Source organism: Pelophylax lessonae, assembly GCF_965119305.1.
Source record: "Pelophylax lessonae genome assembly, chromosome: 1".
In the NCBI taxonomy this organism is placed as follows: domain Eukaryota; kingdom Metazoa; phylum Chordata; class Amphibia; order Anura; family Ranidae; genus Pelophylax; species Pelophylax lessonae.
This window is the reverse complement of record NC_138768.1, coordinates 760,695,712-760,721,052: the sequence shown is the minus strand read 5'-3', so window position 1 is coordinate 760,721,052 and position 25,341 is coordinate 760,695,712. Positions and strand designations below refer to the sequence as shown.

At 42.3% G+C, this 25,341-nt stretch overlaps 1 protein-coding gene across 1 annotated transcript in view; it reads left to right on the top strand.

Moving 5' to 3' along the window:
* DTHD1 (death domain containing 1) overlaps positions 1–24,931 on the top strand; it is a gene marked incomplete at both ends in the record, with an annotated part of 162,468 nt that extends 137,537 nt beyond the window's left edge. The window contains 5 exons of the mRNA XM_082274161.1: positions 7,930–8,088; positions 16,478–16,767; positions 19,895–20,139; positions 23,962–24,019; positions 24,630–24,931. Coding sequence (XP_082130287.1) covers positions 7,930–8,088; positions 16,478–16,767; positions 19,895–20,139; positions 23,962–24,019; positions 24,630–24,931 — 1,054 coding nt within the window. The remainder of the gene's footprint in view (positions 1–7,929; positions 8,089–16,477; positions 16,768–19,894; positions 20,140–23,961; positions 24,020–24,629) is intronic.
* Between the last annotated feature and the right edge of the window lie 410 nt (positions 24,932–25,341).

Genomic DNA, 25,341 nt, shown 5'->3' with positions numbered 1-25,341 from the left:
AAGCGAACATGTTGTATGATTTTTTTTGAAAGGTCATCAGTATCGTCTTTCATCATGATCCACTTGGATCTACTTCTCTAGATGATGTGATTAATAATGGATTTACATCATAAGCATTTATTCTCAAATAAGGATGTTATATTGGCTCATTTTGGATTTCATGAGAGCTACACATTCCAAAAAAGTTGGGACAGGTAGCAATAAGAGGCTGGAAAAGTGAAATGTACATATAAGGAACAGCTGGAGGACCAATTTGCAACTTATTAGGTCAATTGGCAACATGATTGGGTATAAAAAGAGCCTCTCAGAGTGGCAGTGTCTCTCAGAAGTCAAGATGGGCAGAGGATCACCGATTCCCCCAATGTTGCGGCAAAAAATAGTGGAGCAATATCAGAAAGAAGTTTCTCAGAATAAAATTGCAGAATTTGAAGTTATCATCATCTACAGTGCATAATATCATCCAAAGATTCAGATAATCTGGAACAATCTCTGTGCATAAGGGTCAAGGCCAGAAAACCTGCTGGATGCCCATGATATTTGTGCCCTTATACGGCATTGCATCATAAACAGGGATGCTACTGTAATGGAAATCACAACATGGGCTCAGGAACACTTCCAGAAAACATTGTCGGTGAACACAATCCACCATGCCATTTGCCATTTCCGGCTAAAACTCTATAGGCCTAAAAAGAAGCCATATCTACATATGATCCAGATCTCTGGGCCAAGGCTCATTTCAAATGGACCGTGGCGAAGTGGAAAACTGTTCCGTGGTCAGACGAATCAAAATTTTAAGTTCTTTTTAGAAAACTGGGACGCCATGTCATCCGGACTAAAGAGAACAAGGACAACCCAAGTTGTTATCAGCACTCAGTTCAGAAGCCTGCATCTCTGATGGTATGGAGTTGCATGAGTGCGTGTGGCATGGGCAACTTACACATCTGGAAAGGCACCATTAATTCTGAAAGGTATATCCAAGTTCTAGAACAACATATGCTCCCATCTTTTAGGGAAGACCTTGCATTTTCCAACATGACAATGCCAGAACACATACTAGATAAAAGGGTGAATTGGATCAATTGACACAAAGCACCAGGCGGCGCTGATAAATCATATATAAATAGTCAACATAAATGTGACCTATATTACAGGGACACAAATGATAATAGATCAATAAATATAATGAAATAGGCAATAGATAAAATATGCAGTAATGGAACTAATTATAATGAAAAAGTCAATCAATAAAGTGCAATGTATATATATATATATATACTCTATAAACAAGTCAATTTGATAAGGGATGATCCTGAAGTACACCATGTGAGGAAAATCCTATAAATGGTATAAATAGTCCTTTACCACACCACGTGCAGCCTCTCCCAATGGTACCACACTGACCAGAAATCAATGGGTAGAAAGCACATAATTTCCTTTGAATGCAACCAGAACCTCAATGACCTCCGCAAACTGGATATTCTTAGGCAGATACAAGCAGTAATCCTGGAATGAGCAATTCTCTCCACACCATTCCTCTTCACTCCAAGAAGGGAAATCACCAGGATTCTTATCACAACTCTCCACCCAAAAAAAATCTGGAGCAAATTCCAATCATAGGACATGCAAGATATGTAAAGAGGGGAGGGAGCCACTCATAGTGTAGTAGGATAATAACTTTATTTCCCCATATAGACCCCCCTTATACATTGCACTTACAACAATAAAGTAAAACTGTAGCTTATATAACAAGCCAATAAGACGGCTGGACCTGCATTACTTGTCCTCACCCAATCACCAACCAGCAGTGGAGCGAAGCGATGGATAGTTCCAGTCCAGGTGCTTGACAGAGCCGCGTGGTCACGCCCTTACGCGTATTGTCATGGACTTCATCAGAGGGCCTGGCCACGTGGCTCGGCTCACATTCCTTTATGACACATTAAGCTCAGCCCTCCACCCTCCCGGAGCGGGAATGTACCATTACATAAATCACATTAAAACTCAAGGGGGGGTACCCGAACTACGAAGCCTGGGTTTATAAGCCTCAAAGCCCTTCACATAATACAATCTCCTGCCGAACGGTCAGATAAATTAATAGGAGGGCATAGCAAATCTGATTAACGCCATAAGGTAAATCAAAATGGCTACATTGAATATAGCGGTCACCCAGGATCTAAGTGGTATCGCCCACCCACTGTGATTGGTTAGACTGCTCGTGTCCCCATAGCCTCTATCCGGGACCAGGCAAACAGTGATCTTAGGACAATATGCCTTATCAAAACCTCCCCACAATCTAAATATATTGCTTGAGGGGAACTCAACCGCAAACCAGTAGTTGCATTAATCTATCCTATATATCAAAGATAGCAAACCCCTCGGGTCCCCAAACAATAGGTGTTCAGCAAAAAAATTAATTAGTCAGGGTAGCCCCCGCACTGTTAAATCAAACATGAATTAAAACCAAATCCATAAGCAATTAAAATAATACCGTGAATAATAAAATTCCACACAAAGCCCATAAATTGTATATGCTCTGTTTTAAGCCTACTACCCACACAAGTTCCAATACTGCAATAAATATTATATATTAAAATCAATATTACTCACAAAATCTGAATAAAAGTAAATTAACCTCCGCTGATAAAATAAGAAGGAAAAAAAATCATCAAGGGCAAAAATAGATTCATCATCACCCTTATATGGGACGTTGACTGCACTGTCTCCAAATACATTGTTACGCTGAGCGCTCTGGGCCCCCTGCTGGCCTCGGAGCGCTCACAGCGTATGCCCCCAGGCAGCAATCCAGCGTCTCGGCGTGTGCGTCCCCGCTCTCTAGGGCGCGCGCGCGCCGGGACTCTTAGATTCAAAGGGCCAGTGCACCAGTGATTGGTGCCTGGCCCAAAGTGGTTATTAAGGGTTAAGGTTGTGAGAGGCAGTGCTGACTTAATTAGGCTTCCCCTGTGCACTGCCCATAAATACCTTCTCCTCCCACAGCTTCCTACTGGATCTTTGTGCCTTGTGCCTCTGAGAAAGCGTTCCCTACTGTGTTAGTTTGCCTTGCCTGTTGCCGAACCCGTTGCTACCGACTACTCATCTTTGAACCTTTGCCGCCTGCCCTGACCTCTGCTACGTCCGACTACGCTCTTGCCTACTCCCTGTGTACCATGCCATATCAGCTGCCAGAGAGGTCGAGTTGTTACTAGTGGACACGACCTGGTAGTTACCGCCGCAGCAAATCCATCCCGCCTTGCAGTGGGCTCTGGTGAAGACCAGTAACTGCTTAGAACCGGTCCTCTAGTACAACCCGCGCCATCGCCTCTCTGGTCCAGAGGATCCACTACCAGTCCTGCCGGTTCGTGACATACAGGAATGTAATGAGAGTCCAGAAAAAAATGACGATACACTGCCCCATCCAAAATGATGAATATAACTCCCCAAAATGCCAATAAATTAAAAGAAAGGGGTATAAAAAAGGTAAATTATCCCCCACCCCCCTAAAAAAGGGAGGAAGTCTTTCATGGAGAACAATGAATATTACTATAAAAATGGGAATATAGTCATAAGTAATAGTAACTGGCTGCTCCATCAAAAATAAATACTAATCTATATATATATATATATATACTGTATATAGCCATCACTGATCCGGACAACCATGTCCCCATCAATAATCGCTTATAAAGCAGTTAAGGTCTAACTCCACATTCATCCCCTTCGGGTGGAGAGTATCAGTGAGAAAGATCCACTTTGTTTCATTTTTGATAATTCTCGCACCCTATTGGACCCTCTCCAAGATATTGGTGTTGAGGAAATACCCCAAAACTTCAACCCTGAGGGGTCCCTGTTGTGTTTAAGGCAAAAGTGGAGTGAAACACTATGGTTCTTAAAACCTATTTTGATATTGTTGATATGTTCGGAGATACGCTTGCTTAAAAGGCGTTTGGTACGGCCTATATACATTAAACCACAAGGGCACTCCAAAGCATAAACTATATGTGTTGACGGACACGATATAAAGTCAACAATATCAAAAGATTGACCATTCGCAGTCGAAGTAAAGTTAGTAATTCCTTGCAAATGCGTGTTAACCTGACGGCACGCAATGCACCATCTACATGCAAAAAAGCCAGCTTTATTCCAAAAAAATTGTGTACGTTTAGGCGGATCAACTACCTTCCTAACTAAACGGTCAGCATATGATGGTGCCTTCCTATAAATAAAGGAAGGACGCTCGGGCAAAACTGGTCCAAGGATTTTATCCATCATGAGCACATTCCAATATTACTGTATAATACTTTCCACCTCCCTGTATTGGGAGTGGAAATTAGAAATAAAGCTGTACTGTACTGCATCAATTACAACATCATGGCTGAGTAGAAGAAGGATCCGGGAACTGAAATGGCCAGCCTGCAGTCCAGATCTTTAACCCATAAAAACATTTGGCGCATCATAAAGAGGAAGATGCAACAAAGAAGACCTAAGACAGTTGAGCAACTAGAAGCCTGTATTAGAAAAGAATGGGACCACATTCCTATTCCTAAACTTGAGCAACTTGTCTCCTCAGTCCCCAGACGTTTGCAGACTGTAATAAAAAGAAGAGGGGATCGACTCACCTGACAAGCCCGGTTACGCCCTTTCCTGGGAAAGGGATCTGGAGCTATCGTGGGAACCGGACACCTGGAACTCCATTTTCCGGAGGGCTTTTAAAGGTATCTTGAATATATCTCTAGTTGAAGCTAATGTTAAGATTATTACGCGTTGGTACCTTGTTCCCACCCGTCTAGCCAGAATGTACCCGGGGACTGATCCTCTTTGCTTTCGCGAGTGCGGACATCAGGGTTCCTTGCTCCATATTTGGTGGGAATGCCCGCGTATCCGTAGTTTTTGGAATAAATTGTTTATTCTGATCCGCAAAGTTACCGGGCTTCCGGCTCCCAGGACCCCGGAAGTAGCACTGCTTCTTGGCTCTGGTGTAAAAGGGCCCAGAACCAGTTTGAAGCTCATGCATTTCATGTTGTTGGGGGGGAAGCTTACCTTGGCTCGGGCTTGGAAGTCCCCCTCGGTCTCAATGGGGGCGACCAAACGCAAAATCTCTTGGATCATGACCCAGGAGAAGATGGTCAGCATCTTCCGTGACAAGCAAGCGGAATTTGAAGCAGTATGGGAACCCTGGCGTCTGTACATCTCACCGCCCTCATCCTAATTGTCTGTATTTTGTATTTTCTCCACCCGATCCCTTCTTGCATCCACTCCAGCATCTCCATCCTTTCTCCTATCCCCTTTCTCTTCTTGTGTTCTTTCCTTCTTTTCCTTTCCTTTTCTTCCTTTCGGATATTCCATACTTCCTCCTTTCTTGTGGCTTATAGGGTATCTACCTCTCTCAGGACCTATATCTTCAGAGGGTGATTATATGCAACCCCAGTTCATAAGATTCAGGGGGGGGGGTTCCTCTTCCTGGTTTACAGAGGGCGTTTGTAACTTACATGGAGGTCCACGGTTATATTTTTCTGTGCTTTGCTTGCGGGCTGGGATTCTGTTCTGATCCTCAGACGTTTTAGTAATACTGTTTTAGTAACCATGCCTATCTCGTATTGCATTGTTGCCATTGTTATCATTACAAAGTCCCTTCCCGAGAGGGCTCTGTATATGACACATTGTATACCTTTCTTATGCAATATTTCCTGAGATTGTATGTTATTAATCTACATATGTCTTACAAAATAAAAAACTTTTGCAAGTAAAAAGAAGAGGGGATGCCACATAGTGGTAAACATGGCCTTGTTCCAACTTTTTTGAGATGTGTTGATGCCATGAAATTTAAAATCAACTTATTTTTCCCTTAAAATGATACATTTTCTCGGTTTAAACATTTGATATGTCATCTTTGTTGTATATTGAATAACATATTGAAATTTGAAACTTCCACATCATTGCATTCTGTTTTTATTCACAATTTCACAGTGTCCCAAATTTTTTGGAATTGGGCTTGTAGAATTTAACCACTTTACCACCGGAGGATTTTGCTGTCTTACGTCTGGGCCACTTTTTGTGATTCGGCACTGTGCGAATTTAACTGACAATTGCGCAGTCATGCAAAGCCATACCCAAACGAAATTTACGTCCTTTTTTTCCCACAAACAGAGCTTTCTTTTGGTGGTATTTGATCACCTGTGCGATTTTTACTTTTTGCGCTATAAACAAAAAAAGAGCGACAATTTTGAAAAAAATAACAATATTTTTCCCATTTTTTTTAAATGAAATTCCCCCCCAAAAAAATTTAAAAGTCAAAATTTTTTTTATCATTTTAGGCCAATTTGTTTTCTGCTACATATTTTTGGTAAAAAAAAATCGCAATAAGCGTATTTTGATTGGTTTGCGCAAAAGTTATTGCGTTTACTAACTAAGGGAAAGATTTCTGTCATTTTTGGTGTTTTTTTTTTTAACGAGTAATGGCGGCAATCTGCGATTTTTTTTTGCGGGACTGCGACATTGTGGCGGACAGATCGGACCCTTGACTGACATTTTTGACACTTTTGGGGGTACCAGTGACATTACTACAGTAATCAGTGCTATAAATATGCACTGTTACTGTAAAAATGACACTGGCAGGGAAGGGGTTAATTTTTATTGGTGATCAAAGGGTTAATGTATGCCTGGTGCTTACTAACGTGTGTGGGGGGAGGGGACTGAGTGACACAGGGACAGATCGCAGGTTCAGCTATGCTGAACCCTGCAATCTGACCCTGCCTTTCACTTAGGAGATCCGCCCGCTTTGTTTACACAAGCGGGCGGATCTCCACACTCGATTCCCCGATGATCGGGGAAGAGCGGCGGTGATCACCGCCACTCCTCCCCTGGCCCGGCTCCCGCTGTGACTGAATACAATCGGGAGCGAGAAAGGGGAGTGTCTGGCGACGTAGGTCTACGTCGCCAGGCGTTAACAAACCAATTTGCCGCAGTAGAGCTCTAGTAAGCAGCGGTAAAATGGTTAAGGGGGAACTCCATGTAAAAAATAAAAAATAAGCTTAAGTTTCCTCTGAAATACAAACTGCCATAATGTGGTTGACTTGCTTATCCAGATAGACTTTTAATTATTTATTTGTTATGTAGACTGTAAGAGAAGAACATAGAACACACAAAGTTGGATGGGAACTGTGAGGTACAGAAGGACAGAGCTAGGATATACAGCAGGTCGTTTTCATCATTATGTAATCGTAGAAATAGAACAAACTAGAACCTGATCAACAAGCTCCACTTATAAATAAAATATCACTTTTGGTTGAACATTACATTTAAAGTATGAGTAAATCTAGAACTTTCGTTTTAAGAGGATGCTGGTGAGCTAAATCACCCAATAGTGATACTGAATAGCGAATAGTCTGGAATCTCTTTGCTCCAACTGCAGCCTCAGTGCTCCCCTCTCATTTTATAATATTAAAAATATATGACAGGTCACAGCAGAAAGGTGGAACTGGCAATTCAGGTGCAAAGACCTATCCACAAATGCTTGATGGCAATTCATCATCGCTCAAAAACTAAAATATAGTTTCTGAGTGGATGGATCCTGTAATTTTGAAAAAAAAAATGAAATTGTTGTTTCCATTGAGAAGGTTGCATGTTTTTGGGAAAACAGTTTGAAGCTGGATATGTCAGCTCCATCACTGAGCAAATCAACATAAAAACAATTGAAGGCTTTTATTTTACCATTATTGCAATGCACCACAACTGCCCTCATTGCATTCTCTAATTTGGAAAGTAACTGTGAATATTAGCCACCTGCTCAGAGGATTTTATATCCATAAATATAATTATTAACTTTCATACTTCAAATCACTTTCAATATTAGGATTTTAATATTATCTCCAGATGGAAAGCTTTGTTTATTTGTAAATGACTTGGTAAATCCACAAATACCCTGTTATTATATTACAGAGCTGTAAGTGCCTCAGTGAGGAAGCATGGGGATAATCCAAGTGAATTACTGAAATTGCTGGCATTAAAGGAAGATCAGTGGATTGTCTTGGATGACATTGTGGTGAAGAATGTACAGAATGGAATTGTCTCATTTGAAATGAGTGAACATTTACAAAGGTAAACTATTCCACTTACTTACCTGACAGTTTGCATTTTATGGGTATGATTGAAATTCAAACATTTTGAGAACAGATAAACAGGCAAGGCTACTGAAGTGGACTCGGCACTACAGTCATTCCTGGTATTTTATAAATCATTTTTGACTTTCAGGGTCTCTTAACATTCCCTACATGAGCATTAATATGCAGTGTGTTGCATGTTGATATGAATTCTGTTAAGGCAGCCCATCCACATTTTTCACACTGCAGCGCATGGTATGTCTGTACGATTGTCTGCACTTATTGTGCTTGAGCATTGGGGTTGCCATTTAGAATAAACAGCACCATAATGCACAAAGTGGCCTTAGGCTGGATTTACACTGTTAAGGTGTGGTAATGAATAATATACTACTCATTAATATGTATTATTTAATATGTATAGTGTTAAGGCAACTCATCAAGAATATACCAGGAAAAAACACAAACGTGTGTTTACAGCCTGAAAGACTATTTAAATTTTTTGTGTTGCAGTAATTTCCACAATATACATTTTACCATGAGTTAAGGCACCATGCGATAATTGATAAACTATAGTAATTCATGGTGTTTTTTATTTGGAAAATAACCCCCATGCACTAAAGACAAGGCATCTGCTATATAAAGTGTATATATATATATATATATATATATATATATGGAAAAAGATATATAATAGATAGATACTCAACAATATCCCTATATATATATAGTAGCGCAAACTTGTCAAGAAGCAAGTGCCAAAAAAATACCAAAAAAATACTGTGCCCACTGCACAAAAGTCCAAAATGCAATAAATGTCACATAGGCAGCAGGAAAAAGTTCAAACATGACTCAAACAGTCCATATTCCTTCACTCTATCTCCTGGGATGATAATGTACAAAGACGTGTTTCTTAAAAGGATCACCACCACCACCGTGCTCCAAGGGGGGAGGAGAATTGCCCACTCACCAGATGCTGTGGCCCAACCCACTTTCGTGTTTGAGCATTCAGATGCTGTGGCCCAAACACGAAAGTGGGTTGGGCCACAGCATCTGGTGAGTGGGCAATTCTCCTCCCCCCTTGGAGCACGGTGGTGGTGGTGATCCTTTTAAGAAACACGTCTTTGTACATTATCATCCCAGGAGATAGAGTGAAGGAATATGGACTGTTTGAGTCATTTTTGAACTTTTTCCTGCTGCCTATGTGACATTTATTGCATTTCGGACTTTTGTGCAGTGGGCACAGTATTTTTTTGGTATTTTTTTGGCACTTGCTTCTTGACAAGTTTGCGCTACTATATATATATAGGGATATTGTTGAGTATCTATCTATTATATATCTTTTTCCATATGTTTTAGTTAAGTAGCTGCATAGCCAATTTATATATTGGTGAGTGGTCCTCATTTGAAGCGCCTTGGGATAGCTTATACCTTTATTTGGTTTTCGGTGGGCATTTAAGCTGTCATATTATATATATATATATATATATATATATATATATATATATATATATATATATATATATATATATATATATATATATATATATATATACAGTATATATGTAGCAAGGTTTCCAGGCCTGTGTCCTGATGTGGGTCTGTCATTGTTACCGGTTACCTTTCCAGCTCATGTGAGCTGGGGCCCTGGGTGTGAGACACATTGACAACTCCGGCATCTTTGGTTGTTTTATTGTAGTTTTAGGGGATGGGAGAAGGGAAAGAGTGGGATACTCCTTTGGGTTGACTATGTACAATTCTGGGACTTTTGTGGCAAAAAATGCCCGTTAACGCTGTCTTGACGCCAGCCGACACTAGCCAATGCTTACTGACGCTTTGAACATACTGTATCCCTGAAAGCTGTGCTGGAACTCCGACTTAAGTCTAGCAGATCCAGGACTGTAGAACATAGAACATCTGACACTGCTTGCACTGCAAAGTCACTGACTACTCTCTCTAGCCTTGCCCTGGCTTGAGGTAGCTTGTTGTGCAGGCGCCCCCTTTACCACTTCAGGGTCCTCTACCTGGGTACCCCCTCTATCACTTTAGGGTCCTCTGACTAGGTACCCCCTTTACAGTTAGCTGACACTTTGGATCCTAGAACCTTCTCCGGAGGGATTCCCACTGACTCTAGGCAGACCCCCATGGGCAATCCTATGTCCTCACGACCTGTGTAGGCTTTCCTGGGACTGGACCTCTCTAGTTCTCCGCTGGTTCTTGGCACACAGGATCCCCCTCAGCTCAACTCAGCACTCTCTGGATTCTCAAGCACCACCCGAGACATCCACCTATTCTGACAGGAGGAGAGACAGCCATCCTCTCCTTCCTGGGACTCTGCTTCCCGCCAAAGGCAATGAGTCATGCTCTCCCTCAAACTTATACCCTCCCAGAATCTTTTGCGGCAGAATCGGCCTTCTGGGGTAGTTACAAGGCTGAATGTATCCCTGATTGGGTTTCCTCCACTGTCCTATGAGAAACCTCTCACAGAGCCAGTGGGGAGACTCCCCCTTCAGCAGACACACCTGGAAACCATGACGCCCTACCAAAAGAAATCATAGCTCTGCTGTTAGGCAGACAAGGTCCACTATACATTTACCTAGCACCTACCTGTAGGGTGCTACACCCACCCAACACCAAATTGAGTCAGGTCCCTCTGACTCTGAGGCAGCTGCCTCCTGTCAAAATTCTGCCAGAAAATCAGGAGTATCCCACAAACCTGGAAAGGGGGAAAAGGGAAAAATTAATTTACAAATAAATTACTGTAAAAAAATAGATCTTTACACTCTGCTGTACAAATTTTACAAACAGTTTAAGGTGCATGGAAACTAATGCACCCCCCACCAAATGAACTCACTTGGAGGATAACAACAAAGAAAAATACAATGCAATTATCCTGACTGTCTATCTCTAAGGTGGTCCAACCTGTATAGAGAAAAGGAAGCAAAAGGTAGTCAACTACATACACATATGAAAAAGCAAGCCTAACTTATCCGAACAGTTGAATGGAAAGACCCTCTTTCACTGGTTGTAAGGGCGACCTTTCCATTCCCTCCCTGACTGCCTCTGCTAGCCAGAAGAGCTTGTCACCTAACACTAGCTGTCTAGGCAGAGTCCCTTTTGTAGAAGTGAAACACAGCGCCCTCTGCTGTCCTTCCAAGCACTTCAGTAAGGAAACAGGGCAGGTCATAGTCTCTCATGACCTACAGTCCTGCTGAGTCAAGGAAACATCACGAGGGTCCAGCAGGGCACCCCCCACCAAAGTTCCTGGGCACACTTGAACTTTGTAGCAATATCTTCATCTGTCAAGACTGTGGATGACGTCCCACACAGCCATTTGTAATCCACAAAAGATCCTGGTCTGATGGCCAAGGGATCTAGCACAAAAACAACTTTCCAGCAGACCCGGGCTCGATGGCCCTAAAAAGTCTGAGACTGAAACACTTGACTTTCAAAAGACCCTGGCCCAATGGCCCAAGGGGTCTACCTTGAACTTCAATCATAAAGTTTCCTTGTTTAGTTGTGGTTGCCAGCCGGCCACAACATTTTTTCTTTTGCTCCTGGACCTCCTCCCTTGTAGTGAAAGACTGAAAGTCCTTATATATAGTATTCAGGGTGGGGCACTTGAACATACTCCCCTTGTTCATTTTTGACCCGGATGGACCAAGCGTGTCTCGAGCCGTCTGGGCGGCGGACCTCCACCTTATCTATATAAATAGAGCGCCCGTAGTACCATTGAACTTTCACCTTATTGAACTTGTCTTTAAGCCCTTCCTCAGGAGAGTCTCGATCCGAACAGTTGAATGGAAAGACCCTCCTTCACTGGTTGTAAGGGCGACCTTTCCATTCCCTCCCTGACTGCCTCTGCTAGCCAGAAGAGCTTGTCCCCTAACACTAGCTGTCTAGGCAGAGTCCCATTTGTAGAAGTGAAACACAGCGCCCTCTGCTGTCCTTCCAAGCACTTCAGTAAGGAAACAGGGCAGGTCATAGTCTCTCATGACCTACAGTCCTGCTGAGTCAAGGAAACATCACGAGGGTCCAGCAGGGCACCCCCCACCAAAGTTCTGGGACGAACAGAAAGTCCCAAATGAGTTCATCGCACCAAAAGTCCCTGAACTTTTCCACCAATAGCATTACCTTGGTGTGTAGGGGTAGTCATAACCGTACTCCAGTGCAACCTTCTTTTGCATCCTGGACAACCGGGGGAGGGTTTTCTGATTTCCTTTCCCTGGTGGAGAAAATGGGGTACATACACTCTGTATCATTTCCTCGTACGCTGCATTTTGGTCCCTGGCTCTAGCAATGTTTCCTGGGAGGTGAGGTCTGGGACCCTTGTGACATAGGCGTCACAGAACCCCAATCTTTGGGCCAATTCTCCCCTCTAAATAGCCTCCTGGGCTTCCTGGTCTAATGGTGCAGTCACCTTGGGACCTGGGGAGCTGCTCCCAGCTTCTGATCCCCATTCCTACTCCATTTCATCAATTGATCCCCAGTCATCCGTTCCTCCTTCCAGTGATCCATACTTCATGTAGAAGGATGGGGAATCAACCCTTACAGGGCCCCTCTCGCACTCACTACTGGTACTGGTAGGTGATGCTTGAACTGCATCTGGTTTTACAGGCTGTGGGATACTGATGGGGGCGGATCCTGCTATGGCTCTTGAAGTTGGTTTCTCTGGCCACTCTCCAACTGTTTTGGTGGATACAGATCCTCTCCCTAGCGAGCTCTGTTACCGAACTCCCCTCCCGCAGACGATAGGCCCACCTACTGCTGGCGGGGCCTACAGCTGCATCATGAGCCTGAACAGGCCCCTCCTGGTACCGCGGAGGAACTTTGACTAGTTACCCGTCACCTTCTGAGTGAGGCCTGTCTCCCACGTAACAGTGAGCTTTTTGGGACGGCCCTCACTTTTCTCTGCCCTGAGCAGCAGATCACCGCATTGCCCACCTTGAATCCATGCCGGCACCCTCAGAGTAACAGTGGCACACTGGGGTCATACCACTCCAAGGAACTCCCGACCTCCTCCGGTGCACAACGTGAGTCCGCCGTCAGGCACCATCCAGATACCGGTATCCCAAACTACAGGGGGATCGGGCTGGTGGACCTGCTCTCGGCTCTGCTCCGCTGGATCTTCACCCATGGTGGCAGTAATAGCGGGAACACTCTTCGCTCCTCTCACAAATGACATCTCTCTCTCTCCTACATGTGTCTCCCGCACGGCCACACTGAAAGGAGGGGATATTAATAGGGTCCCCTTGGTCACTCCTGATTGGCCGGATGTCCCCGCTGTCTCCACCCATTCGCCACATTGGGCGATGACTCCTCCTGCTGGGCAGATCTGCACATGGCGCATTTTCCTGCATGGTACTGTAACTCTTCCCCTGCCATGCTTCTTCACTGCAAGCCCTTGGGAAGTAACTGCTAAGCGGGCCATGTCACTTGCCAGACATGCATCCGCCCATCTCAATTGCACTACTGCGCCTTCCTTTACTGAAGCCAGCTGTCCCTTCTTGCTTGGCAAGAGTAGCATCCTGCTGTCGTCGCACGGCCGATACTTCTCTTCCTTGCCACACACGTGCAATCCTCATCTTCCATACTGGCTCCGGGACTAGCCCCACTGCCCATCTCGGCATGGACGACTACGATCCCCACAGTATAAGTGCAGCAACTATGCAGAATAAATGTCCCGCTGCCAAATGCACGGTCAACATCCTTCCACATAGCATGCACAATCACCAGGCCACTGGCCTCCATCTTCACCATCCACACTAGGACCTCCGGCGTCCTCTTCTCCGTCCAACCTGGAACTGCTAATGCCATCTTCACTGCCCACCCTGGGACTTCTCACTGTTAAGCAGTTGCAGCATTCATACACACGGACACTTTTACCCCTGCTCTCCATTTCCTGATTGTAGGGTACATTCCATAGTCCATACAGAAGGTCTTCATTACATTACAATTTTTCTTAGAACATTTGCGTTGCCATAAATGTCCTTCTATGTGTGCTTCCAGCTTCAACCCACTTTCCCTACCTCCCGCTGCTGCAGTCTCACACCCGGCCTGGTGTTTGAATAACAGTTCTGGACATAAAAATAGATTTTTTGGATGTTTCTTTTTGCTGTTACCAAGGGCAACTGGCCCAGTAACTAATGTCGAAATCCCGGATGAGCCCCCAAATGTAGCAAGGTTTCCAGGCATGTGGCCTGATGTGGGTCTGCCATTGTTACCGGTTACCTTTCCAGCCCATGTGAGCTGCGGCCCTGGGTGTGAGAACTGACACATTGACAACTCCGGCATCTTTGTTTGGTTGTTTGGGATGGGAGAAGGGAAAGAGTGGGATACTCCTTTGGATCGACTGTGTACAATTCTGGGACTTTTGTGGTAAAAATGCCTGTCTTGACGCTAGCCAACTCTTACTGATGATTTGAACATACTGTATCTCTGAAAGCTGTGCTGGAACTCCGACTTAAATCTAGCAGATCCAGGACTGTAGAACATAGAACACCTGACACTGCTTGCACTGCAAAGTCACAGACTACTCTCTCCAGCCTTGCCCTGGCTTGAGGTAGCTTGCTGTGTATTCCTGTATGGCTGCAACTCTCAATTGATGCACTCACACAGTGCATTAACTCTTCAGGGCCCAAACTGCAGGCGCCCCCTTTTCCACTTCAGGATCCTCTACCTAGGTACCCCTCTATCACTTCAGGGTCCTCTGATTAGGTACCCCCTTTACAGCTAGCTGACACTTTGGATCCTAGAACCTTTTCCAGAGTGGTCCCCACTGACTCTAGGCAGACCCCCAGGGGCAATCCTCTGTCCTCACGACCTGTGTGGGCTTTCCTGGGACTGGACTCCTCTCGCTCTCCGCTGGTTCTTGGCACACCGGATCTCCCTCAGCTCAACTCTGCGCTCTAAGGATTCTCAAGCAGCACCTGAGACATCCACCTCCTCTGACAGGAGGAGAGACAGCCATTCTCTCCCTCCTGGGACTCTGCTACCCGCCAAAGACAATGAGTCATGCTCTCCCTCAAACGTATACTCACTCCCGGAATCCTTTGCGGCAGAATCTGCCTTCTGGGGTAGTTACAAGGCTGAATGTATCCCTGATTGGGTTTCCTCCACTGTCCTATGAGAAACCTCTCACAGAGCCAGTGGGGAGACTCCCCCTTCATCAGACACACCTGGAAACCATGACACCCTACCAAAAGAAATAATAGCCCTGCTGTTAGGCAGACAAGGCCCACTATACATTTACCTAGCACCTACCTGTAGGGTGCTACATATAAATTTTTATATATATATATATATATATATCTTTTTTTTTTTTAAGGGAACAATGGGATTTTGGAAAGAAACAAACATTCATACTCACCTAGGTTGATGCAGCATTGGTCTGATGCTGCCTCTGCCCCCTGCCGACTCTAAGACTGAGAGCTGAGCAATCATCTGACCGCTGATTGTTCAGTTCACTCAATGGAGTGGTGGTGATTCTCAGTCACAGCTTTCTTCTCTGCCCCCCCCCCCCCCCATGCTTACTGGAGTGCCAGGCTCTGCAGGGGGCAGAAACAACTGACTCAACCTCCTCTCATCAGCATGCTGAGAGTCTAGGCCAGCTGCCTGTCATGCAGCTGGGTGCATCCTGACATTAAAGCCAGGATCCCTCCAGGGTCTGGACTGGCTGAGTGATATCAGCTGGCAGCAGGTTTTGGCCTGCTCTCGGCTGAATATAGGTCACAGGAGTGCAGAACAAAGTGCACTCTAGTTACCCACTTCTCGTTTAAATGTAAAAAACATATGATAGTGTGAGCTGGCTACTGGATTTAGGTATAAGTATTTGAGGGAGGATTAGTAGCGTAGGAGTTTAATAACACAACACACCTCCAGTGTATCACAGTGCAACATGGCCCCTTCCTGTTCCTTCCCCTTCCTGTTCCAACATAACTGCGCACCAGTGCACAAACAAGGTCTATAAAGACATGGATGAGCGAGTTTGGGGTGGAGGAACTTGACTGGCCTGCACAGAGTCTTGATCTCAATCCGATAGAACACCTGTGGGATAAATTAGAGCAGAGACTGCGAGCCAGACCTTATCTCCAACATCCATGACTGACCTCATAAATGCGCTTCTGGAAAAATGGTCAAACATCCCCAAAGACACACTCCTAAACCTTGTAGACAGCCACCCCAGAAGAGTTGGAGCTGGTATAGGATGATGAATCAATAATATTCCTAATAAACAAATAGCTTTCTTTCAGTTTCTATGCTTTACACATTGCTTGTGCATACACATTCATACATTCATCCAAAAATGTATTGTTAGAGAGATTTTACCAACTTGTTTATTATAAGGTTAAGATTAAAAGCACATTTTAATCGATCACTGTATGTTTTAGCTTTATTGTAGTTCGTCTTTCTTCGGCTATGGATGCCCCACATTTGATTCAATTTATTCATAGTTTGGAATTTGCTATACACAGCACAATGGTCAATGTGGTTTTGTATAAAAGGAAAGACAACTTTCACAACATCATTGTAGAACTGGTTCCCTCTAAGGAATTAAACTGGGAAATCTCAGCTTTGACAGAAGCTGGATACACTGGACCACCTGAGCCCTCTGAAGCAATAGCTCTTCAAGAAGGAGACCAAATTCATTTTCAGTTTGGTGGCAACATATCAGCCTCAGGTGAGCATAGATTTTTCTATCATGATGTCATATCAGTAGATCGGTAGTAGGAGTGTACTTCCTGTTTTCTGCATCACAAACAAAATTCAGACTTATAAAGTAGAACTGAATGTGATTAGTGGCTCTAAAAAACGTATGTTACTGGTAAATATACTGTACATATATTTTGTACATCTGGCTATTTGTATGTGAGAGGCAGTAGTAGAGTGAGCATCGTCAGTGTGTGCATTTTGGACTTTTAGACCCATCAAAAAAAAAAAAGTGTGGCTGCAAGACTTTGGTAACAACCTCCCCCACTGCAAGTGCCCTTGCCAAAACTTACATTACATTAAGAATGCAGACCTTAGACTTTATTTGACTGCAATTTGTAGCATCTCAGTGTGGAGTCCGTGCATACATAAGCTCTCACCATGTCCGCTGAGCACCGTACTGCACCTGTGCTGGAATGTTTTATACATTTTTAAGGCTTGCTTATTTATGGGCTAAGTTTTGTAAAGATTATTATTATTCATGTCATTTCATTATTATTCAAATATTATTCATCATGACCATGCAAGTGTGAGCAGGAGCTTATGGCTTTAAAAGTGGATATATAAGATAGTATTGCAAGAGATTAAAAAGATTTTTTGTCTAGATTAATTTTGTTTAAAGCCAAATTCCAGGCTTCATGTGTCCTGCCAAGTTTTTCTCATAAGGCTCCCCATAAATGTTATACAGTATTATATGTTTTTTTTTTTTTTTTGGGGGGGGGGGTTTCTAACTTTATATGAAGTCTTCAGGCCTGTCATGTAATGCGAAGGAGTCCTTTTGTCTCTTCCCTGAGCCAGATGGTCCTCAATGATGCAATTTTATGACGCAAATGCAATGCATCATGATGCCCTGAACTCAAAGTATATCCTTAGTTCTCTGTGTTGAGTAATGCTGAGCATTACAACTCGGAAAACTTCAGCCATTTTGTAGCAGAGAAGATGTATTTGAGGAGACAGCTCTGGATTAAAGATGAGTAATGCAGACTGATCTTTTTTTTTTTAAACAAGCTGAGGGACATTTAAACAATATAGCCTAAAGTTAGATTTTAAGAAATATGTTCAATGAATATATACATACATTAATAAACACAGGTGCATCTCATAAAATTAGAATATCATCAAAAAGTTAATTTATTTCATTAATTAAATTCAAAAAGTGAAACTCATATATTTTATATAGATGTGTTACACACAGAGTGATATTGAAATATAAGAAATCCGCGCTTAGGATAATTTTAGGCTTCTAATAACGTTTTTGATACTGGCTGCAGCCCACCTGTGCACTATATTCCTGAAAATATAGTAAGAATAAAGGTAAAGAGAAGGTGTATGGCGCTGCCAAAATATACTGATAGTTCCGTATGTCCAACAACGATGCTAAATATCTATTCAATGTGTGTCTCCACTGTGAATTCTAAATTAATAAAGTGTCAAGTGCATCATATATGTGACAAGTAAAATTATGTAATGAGTGCAATAATATAGGGGATCCAACCCTGTGAGGGGTTTATAATGGTGCTAAAACTGTGAAGAAATATATAAAAATATATAGAAATGAGTGAAAAATAGGATGTGAGTAAAAATATAAAATGTGGGTAATGTCTGCCCAATAAATAATGAAAATCAGTAAAATCAGTTGGATCCACTTAAATGAACTGTGAAAATCTGGAACCTTGTAACTATACAATAAAAGGCATCATATATGACATAAAACTGAGTAAAAGATAGATATACAAATCTTATGGCAGCAATAGTCCAAGTATTGGTAAGTCCGTAATAACTGAAAAAAAACTAAAAAAGGAGGGTGGTCCCACAATGGGAAAAACCCTTCCTAAAATATCAGTATATTTTGGCAGCGCCATACACCTTTTCTTTACCTTTACACAGAGTGATATATTTCAAGCATTTCTTTCTTTTCATTTTAATGATTTTGACTTACAGCTAGTGAAAACCCAAAATTCAGTATCTCAGAAAATGAAAATATAACATAAGAGCAATTAAAAAAAGTATTTTTCATACAGAAATGTTGGCTTACTAAAAAAGTATGTCCACGTACAGTATAGTATGCTCTCAATACTTGTTCAGGACTCCTTTTACATGAATTACTGCATATAATTGGTGTGTCATGGAGGCGATCAGCCTGTGGCACTGCTGAGGTGTTATGGCAGCCCAGGTTGCTTTGATATCAGCTCGTCTGCATTGTTTGCATTGTCTGGCATCCCTCATCTTCCTCTTGACAATACCCCACAGATTCTCTATAGGGTTTAGTTCAGGCGAGTTTGCTGGCCAATCAAGCACAGTGATACCATGATAATTAACCCAGGTATTGGTACTTTTGGAAGTGTGGGCAGGTGCCAAGTCCTACTGGAATATGAAATCAGAATCTCCATAAAGCTGGTCAACAGAGGGAAGCATGAAGTGCTCTAGAATTTCCTGGTAAAGGGCTGTGCTGACTTTGGACTTGATAAAACACAATTGACACTGACTGTGAAAAATGTTGCATTCCATTTGGAAATGAAGGTCCCAGAGTCTGGGAGAAGAGTGAAGAGGCACAGAATCCAAGTTGCATGAGGTCCAGTGTGAAGTTTCCACAGTCAGTGATGATTTTGGGAGCCCCAACCAAGTATTGAGTGCATACTATACTTTACATGGGCATACTTTTCAGTAAGCCAACATTTCTGTATTAAAAATCCTTTTTTTAATTGTTCTTATGTTATATTCTAACTTTCTGAGATACTGAAATATGGGTTTTCACTAGCTGAAAGCCATAATGATCAAAATAAAAGAAAGAAATGCTTGAAAAAAAAAAAAAAAAAAATATATATATATATATATATTCTAATTTTTTAAATGCACCTGTACAATGGTTTGTGTTATTTGTGCAAGAAGACAACTTGACTAGATGTTAGCAATCATTCATGTAGAAATTTGGGTAATTACAAAATTCTTAGAATAATTACTGATAATATTTATTGGTAGGAGTACTGCAACTGCTAATTACTGACATAGTAAAGGCAGGTTCCAAGTGGTGTAAAATATTTGGCCTTTAAGAAAACAATGGTTGATTTTACACTCGATTTTATCCTAATTTCTTTCAGATAACACAGAATCCAATGAAACATACAGGTTGACATTTCACTCACAAAAAATGCACAGGATATCCTTAGATCTCAGAGTTGTTGATGAGTTTGGAAATTACAGCTCACCACATTATAAAGGGACAGTAGCATTCTACAGAATATCTAAAGAAGATATTGTCACAAGCTACAAGACTGGACAATCAACTGATAGCTCTGTACGACAAAGGACACCAGTATGCAAGCTTCCTATTACTCTACCAAAGGTAAAGAAAAAAGCATTAATTTCATAATTGTGTAACCAGGAAAGGGATGCAATTGAAAAGAACAATTCAAAACAAGTGCAAATAAACAAATTACTTGGTGTACTTTTGTTTGTTAGTAAAGAGCAGCAACACATTTGCATAGATTTTTGAAAATATATGTAACATTAACTCATTACGAGGGAACAGCTAGAAGAAAATAAACCTGTGTTGCCTTGTTTCCACTACAAATGTCATCAGGATTTGCAGAAACAAAACAATAAAAAACAGACAATACCACAAACAATTACCATTTTATTAAATCAAAAAGCTATGCTAGGGTTACTCATTGACTTATTATAACCCCATGCAAGTTGGTCTTATAGCACCCATTCTTTTGCAGCCATTCTTTGAAAAGCACCAGGAGCTGTTTTTCTCAGCTTCTTTTTACTATAAACACTTGGTGTAATTACAGTACATCTAGTAAGTCCTTAAACGTTGGCACCTGATACTTACCTGTCCCATCCCTTATCTCTCATGGTCCTTAGGCACTGTTATTCACTAGGATCCTATCTAAGTGCTCCTGACTATGGCTCTTGATGCACTCCATCTCATCAACTCACTTCAGAATAATTATTCTCCCCTTTACTCCTTCATACAATCATTGGTTAAAATGGGATGTGCAGCAGTAGTCATGTGATCACCAAGGAACTTGGAGAATTGGGGGGGAGAGCCCACATCTAAAAAAAGAGTACCAGTTCCCTTAAAACAGGATAATCAGGGGATACAGTGATCAACCATATTTGTACACTAGAACTCCATCCAGCTGATAGTTTGCTAAGAAGTTGCTGAATTTCTTTACTCAGAACAAATGGTGATTCTAGTCATGCATAGGAACCTTAAATAAATAAATATTTATATATAAATAATATAAATGTAGTCCATGATTAGCATCCAGTTGCCAGTCCTACAATGAAGGGACATGAGTGCTTGTAAGACAAATATTAGGATATTGGTTTTAAAATGGGTTTAAGGAGGAGATAGCCTTTTCTTACTTTCCTTTCTTCCTAGACCCTGTAAATATTGCAGGTTCTATGTTCAATGTCTATATTTGCTTAGTTGAAAATCCAGCCCTTCCTTTCTCTTCTCATTATCTGTTCTCATACATATACACTTTCGGAGTCAGAAGTATGTAACAGACTGCAGGGGTCAGGAGTAACTAATGCACAAAATTAAGGTGTCAGGTTGTGTAATGGGCCATGTCCAGGCATTGGGTGTGAAACGCACATAGTCCAGGGGTTAGGAGTATATGAAAGGTTCAGAAGTGCAAACCAAAGAGAGTGCATTAGACAGAGGTGCACGGGGCAAAAGAGTGCAAAATTCCTCCTGCAAGCTATATTTTCCCCACTTTCCCCCTCAATAAAAATACCCCTTCCCCCCAAAAAAAAATCTCGCACTAAACTGCACAAACACAAGTTTGCTCTGAAAGACAAATTCTCCCCAAATAAAATGCAAAACTTCCCCTCTGCAACCAAATACTCACTCATACATAGGGGTGGGCTGGGTGTTTGAGTCGAACTTATGTTCTCTGAACACGTGAACAAACAGGGCGCTCAGCGGGAAGTTCGCCTGACGATGAGCGCCCCATAATGCACTGCGCATTGATTGCTGATGATTGGGCAAAGCATGCACCTGATCTGTATGCTTTGGCCAATCACAGCACAATGTACTGTGAGAGCCATGATTGGCCAAAGGCACTCTGCAATCATGGCTCAGGGGCTTAGTCCACATCCCACACTATATAAGGCTGCTGCTTACATGGCAGCCATGTATAGTGTGTAACAATAGAGATTAGGTAGGTAGTTAGTGCATAGTGTGTGATAATGGAGATTAGGCAGGTAGTTAGTGGATAGTGTGTTCAGCAGGGGTGGGCTGAACACCTCTCTGTTTGGTTTGCACCAGAACATCTCAAACAGGGAAAAAGTTCTAGCGAACATGCAAACTCTATTAAAGTCTATGGCACACGAACATGAAAAATCAAAAATCCTAATTTTAAAGGCTTATTTGCAAGTTATTGCCATAAAAAGTGTATGGGAAATCGGGTACTGCCCTGGGGGACATGTATCAATGCAAAAAGTTTTTTTCTAAAACAATCGTTTTTAAAGGAGCAGTGATTTTAATGATGCCTAAAGAGAAACAATAAAAATGAAAAATTCCTTTAAATATCGTGCCTTTGGGGGTCCCCTTAGTCTTCCAGGAAAGTGGTGCATCTGTACGATGCATAGAGCCTGCTGCAGCAATATGTCGCGGTAAGGGTGGTGTAAGCCCACAGGCGAGCAGGTGACACGGGATCCCCCAGGGCGTGGAATCTAAGGACCAGCCAGTGTTCTGCCAGGGACCCCGTCACAGGAGTTTTGACTTAGCTGCATGCTGACCCCTGGTCATGATCCCCAGGTTCACCCTGCTCTCGAGGAGAGTACCCAAAGACACAGTGCAGGCATGGATAAATGGATGGAGCAAAAAGAGAGCCGTGTAACGAGCCAAGGTTAGGACGGGCAGAAGACAAACGTAATCAGGAGAACTAGTCGAGTCGGTACACAAGAGATCAGTCCACAAGAAGTCAGGTTAGGAATGATTGCATGGAAGGGGCCCAGGAACAAGTGTTGCTCAAGCAACCAGAAACTGGTCTGAGTGGGATTTAAATAGGGAGACACATGGGAGGCTGGGCAGGAAGTAGCAGAAAGGAAGGTATTTTAACCATCAAGTAAAGCAGGCGCCACCCATAGCTGCTAAGTCAGTGCAGCAAGAGCAGAGCACAAGCTTGTGGAACCCCAGATGCCAGCAATCCTACAGCAGCAAAAGGTAAAAAACGTATGCCAACAGTAAGACACAGATCAGCTCCACAGCTGATCTGTGACACAATACTGACATACATTTCTATAGAAAAAATGTAATCTAAACTTGCTTGTGGCTGTAATGTATTGCCGGGTGATGTAGTCGGGTGACCCCACCCCTTGCCTATATGAGAACTGTCAAAGCACAGATAAGGCAGACAACGGGATGTCTCCCAAGAGGTGGAAGCGTTTTTTTTTCTATTTTTTGTCCAGCGGGCATCGTGATTGATGATGATGAATTTACATCAAGAGACACTATTTTTTTATTTTTTAATAAAGGATTTGTCAAAAACTGTTTCCTGTTATTCTTACTTTTTGACACTTTTTTGGTGAATGGGTAGGGGTACTATGTACCTGATACCCACTCACATGGGGGGGGGGGGGTCCCCTTGTTAAAGCTTAACATGGCACTGCTCCAGGTCTTTAAAGGAGTTGTAAAGTCAGGAAGGTTTTTTATCTTAATGCATTCTGTGCATTAAGATAAAAAGCCTTCTGTGTGCAGCCCCCCCCAGCACCCCCTAATACTTACCTGTGCCCCCTCTGTCCAGCGATGTCCACGAGTCCCTCGGCCATCCTGGGACTCTCCCTCCTGATTGGCTGAGATAAAGCTGTGGCGCCATTGACTCCCACGGCTGTCAATGAAAGTCAGTAAACCAATCAGGAGAGAGAGGAGGTGAGGCTGCACAGGAAAAAGAAAATAACTTTAATCTGCAAAAGACTTTAATCTGCAAAGGACGCTTAATTTAGAAACAGTTTTTCAATCTTAAATCAGCTTTGAATGCTGCAAACTGGGTTTGAAATAATATCCTTTTTGTATAAAGTAAAATATAAAATTGCTTTTTTTGTTCTGTTATTAGCATTGCAGCTGTTGACTTACTCAGGTGCGTATTCAATTTTGTAAATCACTGATATGATTTTACATGGTACTTTGTTTATTGTTTTATACTCCCAGGTGGAGAAATTTATTAGTCGTCCATCAAGTACAAAATTAATAACAAGAGATCCTGGAGGTAATCATTTCTGTATTAAATATAGCAAGTTTTTTTTTTTAAGTACATCCAGTTCCAAATCATATTATTTTGATTAAAAAGTACCTCTTTCTTGCCATTATTAAATCCTAGGCACAGGGTCTACCAATTGCATAGAATCTGCCTTGTAGGCTGTCGTGAGATAAGAGAAACAGCAGGGCACTAAATATATGATTAAGGGATATATTTATAAAGCACTCACTAGGAAATCCTTTGCTGTTATTCACTTGAGTGACGTTCAATATTGTTTGCCTGACATGCTACAGTCACATTCCCCCTATTTAAAATAGAACAAATGTGGACCAGGTGAATGTAGCAGCTGGGGAATTGCTATCTAATCTTACTTGTACTGTAAGCGGTGAAAACAGCACTTAGGCCTGCAGGCAAATTTGCCAGCTGAAGCTATCCAACTAAAAAAAAAAAAGAAGAGCAAACTGCCATATTCTCCATTTGATTTGCTTTTACCACTCTGATTTTACTTTCTATTATCTTATCTGTCCTTGAACTTGGTTACTATGAACAACGTCTCTTTACTTTGCTTTACATTTTCCCTACACTGTTATTAGTTGACAGATATTTCCTTTGTTGACAGACCTTCTATGGGACAGCGTGTTGAAATGGTTGGCCCATGAACTCTCAGAAGAAGATGCCACTGAGTTGTTTCTGTCCCTTCCTATTCAGCGGAGTACTGTCCAGTTGGTGAGACTAAAGAACCCAGATAACTTGGCTGCACAGGTCTATGAACTGCTAAGTCTTTGGAAGAAAAGACTTCCAACTTCAACAGACAAATTCCGACTCTTAGCACGACACTTAAACAAAAGTGGGCGAAGCGATTTAGTTGAGCAGATGAAAGTAAAATGGGATTCCAAAATATCTTTATCAGCAAATCGCTAGATTCAAAAAGCCACACATGAGACTGGCATGTAATGGCTGAAACGTAACATTTTAAAATGTTAGTTTACTTGGCTTGTATGGTGGTCTGCTTTGGAAATATTATCCACCACCATGATTCATTTTCACTTTTTCGAATTTAAATAGAACCTGTCAGAATAAAAAGAAAACTGTTACAGGTACAAATTATCTTCATTATCTGCCCCCAAAAGCCTACAGCTAAAAACGAATGCTGTGCTGTTCTGACGCACAATGCTTTGGCCTCAATTGAAATTTGCCCATGACTTCCTATTTCCTGTACATTCTTATTGGCCACTAAGGCAGCCCATCAAAGTGGATCAATAAGAATGTGTGACAACAGAAGGTATAGGAAAACATTGGTGTTACTCTAACCTGTTGAAACTTTGCTCGTT